The 11,890-nt window shown below is 48.9% G+C and overlaps 1 protein-coding gene across 1 annotated transcript; it reads left to right on the top strand.

Moving 5' to 3' along the window:
- Positions 1–11,024: 11,024 nt before the first annotated feature.
- CHC_T00009421001 (helitron helicase-like protein) lies at positions 11,025–11,609 on the top strand. The gene has a single exon (XM_005713647.1). The coding sequence runs from the start codon at positions 11,025–11,027 to the stop codon at positions 11,607–11,609; it is 585 nt and encodes a 194-aa protein (XP_005713704.1).
- The last annotated feature ends 281 nt before the right edge of the window (positions 11,610–11,890 follow it).

The raw sequence follows: 11,890 nt of genomic DNA, 5'->3' as shown, positions 1-11,890 counted from the left end.
GGGAGAAGCAGTCCCAGTCCATTTCATCATCCAAGGCCTGTCCGCACACCCCACATACAAACATCTCCAAGACATGTGAATCGAAACGGACACAGTGCCCAACACAATCCATAATATCGGCCAACGCCTGAAAGCCGTCCACGCACGCAGCGTGGAAAAAGACACTCAAAAAACAGAAACACCCCACGGTCTCCAACAACAGGAAGGAAGCCGCCCTCGTGGACGATCAAGCAGAGGAATAGGGCGCGCAAGGGCAAAATGGCAGGGACACTACTGGAACCCAACCGCACCAGCACCCTTCATGCTGCCGTACCCGCAATTCATGCAGCAGCACACACAAGGGGCACAAAGTGCAAAACAAAGAGCCATGAACAAAAAGTACACCCAAGGCACACAGCGACCCACGAAGAGGACTCGGCGAAGGATGGTCACATGTATGACATACAGCCGAACACCAACTGCCAAGACTCGGACGGTAAGCAATTTGTACTTGACTCAGGAGCACACCCTTCACACATCCGAGAAGCAACCCATGGCATGCGACCCCTAACCCGCAAAGTCTGCACTAACACGGCCACATCAACAACCCCCCCCCCCGCGACAAACCACGGCATACTCCAGATCCCGACAACACGCAAGCACATGCTTAAGCTACCTACTATCGTAAACCTGCACATCAAGAAAAATCTCTTATCCGTCCATGATATTGCCAAGCAATGGGGAGCAGTGATATTCTACCCCAACACAGCATGTGTCCTCGACATGCGCAAGAGAACGCCACAAGTTGTAGCGACAGCCCAATTCCGCCGCGGACTATACACCCTCAACGTGACAAAACCAACGCCACACGCAACAACAGAATGAGCGCTGCCGCAGCCACACAAAAAAAATCGCAAGACACCCCAAAACAGGCCCAACCACCAAAGTGCGAGGATCACAAGCCCCCAAATCGCTGCCCAGATTGCAATCTCCGAAAGCACATAAAAACATTGCCCCCATGCACCAGCAGCACAACCGTGCCCACAACCCCCCTGACACTATCAATACGCGCACACAACATGAACACCACCATTGGCACATGGTATTCAATCATGTTCGCCCATCAACCATACAACAAATGGCAAAAAGAAAAATGATTCCCAACCTCCCAGCACCACTTGCAAACACGCCCCCGAAAATCACATGCACAAGCTGCGCAGCAGCAAAACTCCAGCCAGCCAAACACCAGCGCAGACGACACAACTACAACACCGGCGAGGCACTCAGCAGTGACATATGCAGTCCCTTCCCCACCCCGTCAAGGCAAGGAAACAAATACTTTATGACAGTGATTGACACAAACTCACGATATCTAATAATCACCTTCCTAAAAACCAGGGACGAAACTGCAGAACAACTGAACAACGTATTGCAACACATCAACAAAAGCAAAACCCACAAACCACGGAGAGTCCACACAGATAATGCAAAAGAGTATCTATCAAGCACGACGCAAACCGTATACCACAACAATGGGGTACAACACACAACCACTGTGCCGTATTCACCCCCGGAAAACGGTATTGCCGAGAGAATCAACAGAACCATACTTAACGCAGCACGAGCAGCATTACACCACAGTACACTCCCCACAGACCACTGGGAAGATGCAATCAAGGACGCAGCATTCAAGTACAATAACACGCTTCACCTCGGCACAGGACAAATCCCAACCACAGCATGGCACGGATACACGCTGCAAGTACCACAATACCTAATATTTGGGCAACTGGGACATATTCCCAACATCATGGGAGAGACAAAAATGCACAAGCTGCAACACAGAGCCATCCCCGTCCGGTACCTCTACGGAACCGACCAAAAACACATCGTGGTCATGAACACGGCAGACAACAAAACACAACGTGTGCGGACAGTGGACTTCAATGTCTACCATCGAGATCGTGACCCCAACAACAAGGTTCATGTGGTATTCAAGGCATTCACGCCCAAGCCAACCCCCGCCCAAATAACCAACACAACCTCCGCGCCAATGCACCATGTCCAAGCCAAAAATTACCCTGATGCAGCACAGTGGGGGCGAGCGCACAAAAAAGAGCTCGATAACCTAGACCAAAACAAGGTTATCACATGGCTCCCTCACAAAATCCCCAAAACAACCAAACCCATACCGCTAACAATGGGGGACCGCTACAAAAGAAACGAGAAAGGCGAGATCATGAAGCGAAAAGCAAGGTGCTCAGCAAGAGGAGACAAGATGATCCCCAACGTCCACTTCAACCCTGAAAAAACGACGACATATATGGCAGACAAAACCACGGTCAGACTCCTATTTGCCATTGCCGCAGCATTTGACATGAACATCGCGCACATCGACATAAAAGTAGCGTACCTGCATGAAAAGTTTGACCACTCCGGCAGCGAGCAAGTGTATGTACGACAGAACCCAAGGTTCAATGGAACATACACACACGCACACACAGCGGGCAGGCTGAACAAGAATATATACGGCACACCGAGAGCAGGACATACCTACCTCACTGCTGTATTCAAACTCCTTAAAAAGCACAGATTCAAGCAATCAGAGGCGGACGTGTGCTTCTTTCACAGACGAGAAAATGACCACACCATAATTCTCTCTATCAGCATGGATGACTTTACCATCATAAGTACGTCCAAAAAATTACAGACCCAGTTCGCAGCCATCTTGGCCACTGCATACAACATCAAGCAGCTGGGCGAACCAAGCCAACTACTAGGCTGGACAGTCAAGAGACTCAAGAACGGCTCAATACATGCCTCACAACCAGCCGCGATACAGTACGTCGTCAATAAGGCGGAAATGGGCGAATGCAATAGCAAACCAACGCCATACAACGACAATACAAAATTGCATGGCCCTGTCCCCGAAGACGAACCAATGCCACATGTCACCAAAACGTATCAACAGCTGCTCGGTGACATCAAAAACATTTCAGACACAACGCGACCAGACATATACTTTGTCGCAAACCGATTATCAGTAGCAGCAAAAAACCCCACGACAAGACACTGGAATGCCCTCAAGCGTCTGATCAGATATATGAAACACACACAGACGCATGGACTCATATTCGCAGCAGGAAAACACAAAATGGACCCGCACTGCATCCCAAACCTCCTCGAAACGTATAGCGATGCGGACTTCGCAACAGACGTCACAGACCGCAAATCCATATCAGGAATGATCCACATGTACAATGGGACACCCGTGTGCTGGGGCTCTATCAAGCAATCCATCACAGCATTACCGACATGCGAAGCAGAATACATTGCTGCAACATCGACTGCACAGCAATCGACATGGATCAGACGTCTACTCAAAGACATCGGTATGCTGTCCCAAGACGCCACACCCTTCCACATAGACAACCAATCTGCAATACGAGTCGCAAAGAACAGTGGACCAACAAAACGCAGAAAGTTCATTGACATCAGACACCACTACCTCACCCACCAAACCAGAGCAAAGGCGATAAGCATACGCCACATTCAGTCACAAGACATGCTCGCAGATATATTAACAAAGCCGCTAACACCGAAACCATTCACACACTTAACAAAAAAGCTACAAGTGTGCAACCCCCCACCCCCGCACCAACCAAAGGATCGCGCTACAGCGACGGGGGGAGAGTGATGATAACCATAACAGCGCAGTCGCAGTAGCGCTCACCAAGTGATGATAACCATACACGTAGTACACGCATCACAGCCACGCACAGACGACGGCGAGCGGCGACTAGCCTTAAGCGAGCAAGTGAGAGATAGGAAGATAAACCGAGTCATCGTCTCATCACCACAAACACGAAGACGACTTTTGGATAAGTAGGGAATGCAAAAACTATGTCGAGTATGATGATCAATGGATGGCATTCAGCATGCTTCGGCCCTTTCCGTTGTCAATGAGGCCTGTTCATAAAGTACTTTTGATAGATCAGAAGCTCATCAGTCGTTCAAGATCTCCTGCTTTCGAGTCAGGCTAGAAAGAGGTTTTGACGGTGGGGGCATTCAGCATTGTATGGCCAATCCCATTCGTGTGAAATACAAAACAGGTGTCCAAAAAACGATACGACTTTTCTTTCTCCATTCTCCCTGCTCTTGCTCTTGGGTGCATTCCATTCTCAGTCATCACTTCAAATTAGAAGCTCCAGAAACGTACCTTGTTTGAACATTCAGTGTGGTCGTCCTTTTTATGGCTTTTGGCTCTGTATTTGGGCCTGACGTTCCAAGTTTGTGGTCATGACTTTGAGTTTTTTGTTTTTGTTTTTGTTTGACTCGCGATCTGGTGAAGAATATCCTTCACGAAATCAGGAGCTGGTTTTTGCTCTCTTCATGAAGGTAATAACACTAAACTTGAAAAAGGAGCTCATTCGCTACTGGGAGTTGGTTGCATTCAGAACACTTATTTATCTAGCAGTTGTCATAAAGGATGTCAAGATTATGCTGAGAGCAAGAGGTTGTTGTTCGGCAATGTCTTCCTTCCCTTTTGCCAGCTTGATGGTTGAAGACCAGGCAGCCTCGAATAGCAAGTCCAATTTTCCAAGTCGTTCTTAGTTCTTACGAACTATGTTGGTGTCATGAATTTTTGCACAGAGGCTTCCTCTTTGTGAAAGGATGAATATTGTAGTGTACTCGCAATTTTTGAGGACTGGTGATTCACTCTGTGATGATTTACGGTAGCTTACATTTACAGAACTATACTGTAGTATCTCGTTCAAGTTGTTTTCTTACCGTTTCACGTTGCACTGAGCGGTACAGTATATCTCTATTAAGATACACCGAAGACTTCACCAAACGATTGAGTGCCGTAGAAATATATACTGCAGTTATCGGAAGTTTTCGTTAAAGCCTACATGCGCGTAGTTTGGGCTGTGCTCAATAGTGCTCTCAGGAGTTTGAGGTCTGAAGTGGAGATTGAAAAGTTGGTGGACGAAAAGAAGAGTGAGAGAGCCATATGAACCTCTCAACTCGAGACCCATTCTTTGACGCCCTTTGTCGGTCAGGAAGGGCTTCTTCGAAAGGGATAGGAGAGGCAGTTCTGTATCGACAATGGTGTCGAGACCGACCAGATTTTTATAAGGCTTACATCGGATTTCCGAAATGAGTCTCGATGTTGGATGGATATTTAGGATTGATTGTATGGGAGTTCTGGCGGAAATATACAATCCGTCCGGAAAAGCTGTCCAGACAAAAGAAGAGCCACTCGTTTGAAAGAAGTAAAGGGACCTCTGCATCTGTCCTCCAAGGCAGGAACCCAAAACACAGAAAGGCTTTACATACAGTATTGCGTCGATGGAGTTGCTTGAATCTGGAAAGCACGTGTTTTTCGTGAACATAAGTCAGAAACGCCTTGCATCATCGCTCAAATGTAGCTCATACATTGTACGCTTGCCCGTCTACGAATCTGACACTTGCCGCAAGAAAGACGGGTACATATATTGTCGTTGATCCCAGTACATTTAACATTATATTAGTACCCTAGAAGCACAGTAAGTACTGGACACGACCTTGGGTTTAGTGTGCGCGCAAAAATGCGTCAAGACAAGGAGGAAGATACTGAAGAGATATACTACAGGAGGCTGGTACAGCTCTAAGTACATCAATAGTCTCGCATTGAGAGTATTGAATTTTGGTTAAATGATTGACTGCACATTACTGGGGATGCATTGGGACTGCGCTTTTCTGCATGATACGTCTGGACTTGATTGCGAAAATGCTCGTTGGCTAGAAGAGCTTTGAAACGCTTATAGAAACCACACACAAGTCTGAAATCATGGAGTTGGACATGAGCGGAGCGGCGCGGTGTATTGACAACATATTCGTTATACGGCTGTAAACAGATTCAATAAAAAATGTTAACATTGCACCGCTAGTGGGATAGCAATGAAAGCACAGCGGTAGTACAGCACTACAGCATTTAGATAGAGGAAGATGCATCGAAGACCAGTGGCGTACGGTAAAGTTTATGTAAATGTGTCATTGCTCCATCTCTGTATGCTTCGGGGTACAGTATGATCAAATCAACACACTGTACCCAAGGGTACTGTACAGTACCACAGTTAAATCATGGATGTTGTTCACCGAGCAGCGAGGTGCCCTCATTCAACAGGTGCCCACGTTCACGTGCTTTTATTCCACTCCTGTTCTTCCGTCGGGCTCGTTTTCAAAAATTCAGATCCGCACAAACAAGACTCTCGATCTTTGACCCAAGTCTGGGCATCGAGCTTGGTCAAGAGATCGAGCTGCGCGCACATTATCGTTGCCTTTGTCACACGTACCCTCTTCAAAGGACTGAACACTTCCTGTAGGACTTGTTTTTGTCTTACATCCAACCGAGTCGACAGGTCATCAACCCCAGTTTGAAAACCTTAATGCACAGTAAAGTGAAACTGGGAACAGTCTGTGAAGTTGTCAGAACAACTGCAGTACAGTGTCAATATGCGGTATGATATTTTCCAGCTGCCAGAGAGCATCTTTCCCTTATCACTCTTCGTTTCCACTACTCTTGGGTAGAGTACGGACGGCACGATTGCCAAACTTGGAGGGATTCTCCATGGCAGCACTGCCCTGTGGTTGTTCTTCGCACTGTACGATAGATGCAAGACGGTGCAAACTACGTGCGAATCACAAAGCTCCTCTTTTGAATTTCCAAGGATTTCAAAAAAGACTCGAGCTCACCACGAAATCTCAACCTTCAATGTCGCCTAAACCAATCGGTCTCGTTTTTCTCCTTGTGCACGAGGGGCACTACACGGATGCACATGGCGTATCTGCTATTGTGTTCAGACTGAATTTAGCCCATGCGCGTCGCGAAGGGGGCAAGGTGCAGGGATCATGAACGAGAATCGATCAGTTCATCGCTAAGGCCTGTCTGGCACTACAGCAGTGCATTGGTTTGTACTGCATACTACAGTACCCAAGAGTACCCAAGAGTACTACTGTATATCACGAGAAAGAGAGTCGCACAAAATGGATACTGTCCCAGTAGCTTCTCCGTGCTCGGCCTTTGCCCGTTTGTGCGGGCACAGTCAGTCCTGCTTCGCAACAGTTTCTTGCAGTGCGATGAGACGGGGACAACGCATCGGTAAGCTTGTATAACAACTACCTCTCGTTTGCAAATACAGTATCTGGTATGGGAAATAATAAACCATTACACTTCCGGAATTCTATCTGTACGGGCAGGCTACATACCATTGTGACTGATTCTTCATCTCGCCTTAATACTTTTGAATGCCAAATGCGAAGCCGCAATAGTGGTGGCAGCAGTTACTCGAAGACTTCGCGGGCTTTTGCAAGGCCACTCTCATGACGGCCTCGATTATACTGTACTTGCACCAAGTCGATGAGCAGTACGAGTGCAGTACAGTAGAGCACGGTACAGAGCAAGTATCGAGGCCAACGCTAGAAAGCTGTACGCTTCATGGACCACGTTGCTGAGCATTGCGAAGCTGTTTCGAGAAGCTTTTAGGAAGCTTGGTCGAAAACGAAGCGGACCAGTCGATAGCGCAAATATTGTTAGTTTGGTGTGAGTGAGGGCAACATTTAGCATACTGCACTCTGCTTAATGGCCAGGCGAAGTGGGTTTTAGGGGTTTTGATGCGTGTGGAAGAAGGCGCAAGATGGAAGAAATCTGTGCAGTTGTACCCTTCGGGTATCTACCGGCGCAGAGAGGAAACAAAAAGGGTTTTCATGTTGAAAATGAAAACATGAAAACTTAAACGTTTAACGATCCGGGTCATGGCGAGGAGGACCACCCGACCGTGCGACTAGTGGTCGTAGACAAACTGGTGAAGGAGGGGAAGGAGTTTCTCAGCCAAATTGACTGAGTTGCGAAATGCCTCGCATCGAGACAGAGCAAATTTAAGCGTACATGGGTTTCGCTCTTTTAGTATTATTGTTTGAGGGTCTCTAGTCTCTTGACCATGAAGTTGTATCCTCTCGAGTCCCGTGCGGTGCGGCAGCGCTTGCGTCAGAGAGTTGAGAAGACCGTGTATTAGATGTGCTCACCACCTCCCGGCGCAACGCAAACCCTCCCCCTTCATCGCACGGCTGTCTCGCACGCGTTTGCACCCCTCACAGCTCTCCACACGACAAACCTTGCCTGCGGAGTCTGCAAAGTCACTGCCTCAGAAGTATGACGGATCCCAAAACGTCGTCACTAGCTCATACATTCTCCCGGTATTGAGCGCAATGTTATCCAATGCTGACCACAAAATCTGTACCCTGTAATCGACAGCCGCGCCATACTGTAGATTTGTGGCCTACACTGGCCTGTCGTCTTTCTCCAAGGACACTCCGTTTGCGTCATGCTGGTAGGCACAGCAACGACGGTACAGTATGTGCGGTAAAGTGCGAACAGTATGTATGGTACGGTGGGTATGGTTATGACCGTCACCCCCTTTCATTTCTTTGAAGTTCCCTGTGAGACGGACATCCGGCAAATCTACTCCCCACCAACCAAACATCAAACTTCTCGGAGAATACCGAATGCCTCGGCCTGCATTACCCTTGCGGCGACCCTCCGTCGACAATCACTCGTTGTCCGTAAATTGTGCCGGACCGGGCGAACGGAGACTGACAATCACCTAGGTGGGTACTGCCCCAGTACACGTTGTTTTGTCTGTACCTTCCGGACAAAGTCACAACGCTCACGTCTGCATGCAATCAAAATGTTCAAGTCTGCATGCAAATCAAAATCGCGCACCAAGTTATGCAACGAGTTTTTTGGGGCTCGTGTGTGAGAGGAAGTGCCCAGTGTGCGAGAGCTCATGATGAGGATTCCAGCGTGCATATGTCAAATCTGTGCTGTTGGATATGTATTCCGGAAGACAGCTACCCTGTCGTCGACCTGCCCCTCTGTATGCATCCTGGCTGGAGTCCCACAACGTGCCGACAGTCGACAGATTAATCACGAGGGTGGTTAAAATCAAGAGCGTTGTACAGCGGCTTCAGTGCTGTGCTTGTCTACCTCAGAACGCACTGTACGGTATTAAGACATGTGACAATTTGTGGGACTTGGCTGCATTACCCACCATTAGCGTAATGTTTGAACAAGGCGCAAAACGACAGTTGCCTGCCGCGATTTCATGACTGCGGCACACTGAGAAGAAATGAAAGAGGGTCGAAGTCCTCGGTACGGACTGCTTCCGTCAAAAGAGAAACCGACAGCAGTATACAACTAACCCCCGTGGATCATCCAATGGAATGCGGTAGATTTTTGAGTAGATTTGAATCGTTACGAAAGCGACGGGGCGCGTAGGAGGTGGCGCGCAGGGCGTGGCGTCCAAATCTCCTACGTCGGGCGTCGGATCTCGAGTGCAGAGGTAAACTGGAACACGATGGACGGAAGCACAAGAGTGTGGTATACCGAGCAGTGTGAATATGGCTCAAAACGTTGATAGGCGGTGGTTACCTTTAATGGAATGTGTATGAAGCATTGGAAATCGAAAAGCAGATTTGTAGAGGATGGATGTAAGCAAAGGAAGCAACTTAGCGTCCTTTGTTGACAAGGTTGAAGTAGTGAGACATGCGGTAGCGGAGAGATGTCGGGGTGCAGAGTACTGTATTTGGGTGGGTGCCAAACACGGGATCGAGTGAGTGATGAGAAGTGGCTGCCCTGCGATCGAGCAGCTTTTTGACACGAAAGCGGAAGTGTAAACCCTTTAGAAAGGTTTAAAGAGTGTGCGAGGATGCGAGGTTGGGTGTACCACTCGAAGGGTACTGTACCAAGGGTACCGCTACCGAAGGTGAAAGAATTGTAATTGCACGGGTGTAGATATCGTAAATATTATATGGGTAACGCTGCCGCACACGCGGTTGTTCTTCACTGTACCAGACTGTACAAGGTTGAATGCGACTCGAGATAAAGCTGATAAATATTTCTTCAAGGTCGAAAAGGTCGGGAATTCCACACACCATTAATCACCAGAATCACGATTGAGAGAGTTGAGAAGAAAAACGATGATGCGGTATGAACTCTACAAGTCGCCGGCTTGTACATACCGTAAGCCTTGGCTCCAAGCAAGCAAAGTTTGAAACATTTGCGTCCTTGTGTGTTCGATTATCGCCGTGTAATGACCCAAGACACAGTAGTCGCGGTCGCGATGCGGTCGCGATGCGGTCGCGGTGGTGTGGTAGCGACAGCGGTATCTCGAGTGCTTGCGTTGGGCTCTCTCCCAAAGATGAAAGGAATACAGCGACAAGGGGCGGCTGCTGGCGACCGTGATGTTGTCCCTGGGGGGTGCGGTGTATCGAAGCAAGAACGCGTCGCAATGCAGTGATACGATGTTCGTAATAATTCACAACCGCCACCTTGCAATCGCTTCCCCACCGACTAGCCCCGTGGCCCACCACTGCACAAGTCTAGTGACGCAAACACCTCCGCACCTCAACGTCTCCCGCGTCTTGTCCTTTAAGCTTTTGTCTGCGCCCATCCTCCCCTTCTCCCCGTTTCTTTGCACTCAGGACCTTCCTTGCGTCCGACTTATCCCGTCTCCTTTCCTCTCCTTTTGTCCCCTCTCGAGTCGTCTGCTCGCCACGGCGCTCACACGTCGTTCTGGCCCTACCGCCCAGCCCTTAGTCCCCGTCGCAATACTCTGGCCATATGCCTTCTACAGTCCACTCACATCACACCAAGTCAGGCAGTATCACACAATACAGTAAACACCTTTTCATCATGGGAGTGACCCCGCAATTCATACTGTACCAATGGCACAGTACATCCGCTCTAAACACTTCTCGACTTTTTCCATACAAGCACCGCACCGCACCCCTCCATTCAGTATAAAGCCTCCAACCCCGCTCATTCTGCCACATCTCTTCAAGCCATCCTCTTCTCGGCCTTTTGGTACCCTCCTTTTGTTGTTTCGGACGCCTTCATCAGCTACAGGGCCTTCCATCGCTACATATACATCACTACCCAACCCTCTTCCCTGTGTCTGCCAAAACCTTTGCATTCTATTGACCCCGCTCGAGCCACGTGCCATATGGACCGTCACCAGTCACAAGCAATCCGCCCCCCCAAACACCCTTCTTCCTACGAGCTGCCTCTGCCGCCGTTTGCTCACCTATGCTCATCAATCTCTCCCACTTCGACACACGCTATCGGCCATGTCTCCTCCCCTACCTCCTCACGATCCAAGAAAGCTCTCACTGATAAGGAGATGCGCAACCGAACACTGCAGGCCGAGAGAAAGAGACAATGGCGCCTCAATCAAACCCCAGAGCAAAAGGAACGTCGGAAGCGCATGGATGCAGACCGCAAACGAAGGGAAAGAGGCAGACTCACGGAGGGCCAAAAAGCCGAGAATCGAAGGAGGGATGCAGCTAGAAAGGCTGCCAAGAGGCAGAAGGAGAATTCTGAATCGAGGGGCACCCCCAGAACGTCTACCCACCACAGAGGTGACACGTACATGTCCTCATCGCGGCATGATCATGGCGTCCCTCCGTCGTCATCCATTCTTGTCCGCACGGCCTCAATGGGGAGGTTCGGTGATTCTAGGTCGGACTACCATCCTTATGGTCATTCTTCCAAACATGCCCCTACGTCAATTCAAAGTCTTCTGAACTGATGATCAGCGCGTGGGTATAAGATCGATAGATTTGAAATCCGTAAACAGCGCGTCATGGACAGAGCCGGTCTCCGCTAGCCCCATTGTATTTTGTTATTCCCTGTTTCGCCCTCATCCTTGACGAAGATGTTGCGTGTGGTTGTAAAGGAATCCGGATTCCATGACAATGTCGTTGCGCCTTGCCCAAACAGATTGGATACTCGGTGGGCCTTTGCCTTAGGATGAATCGAGAGAAGGTGATATGATGCCGAAGGCGTTTTTCTTTTCCAATAGGAGCCAAG

This window comes from Chondrus crispus, genomic scaffold (genome assembly GCF_000350225.1).
Source record: "Chondrus crispus Stackhouse genomic scaffold, scaffold_144, whole genome shotgun sequence".
Lineage (NCBI taxonomy): Eukaryota > Rhodophyta > Florideophyceae > Gigartinales > Gigartinaceae > Chondrus > Chondrus crispus.
The sequence above is the reverse complement of the archived record's forward strand: the minus strand, read 5'-3'. Positions and strand labels throughout refer to the sequence as shown.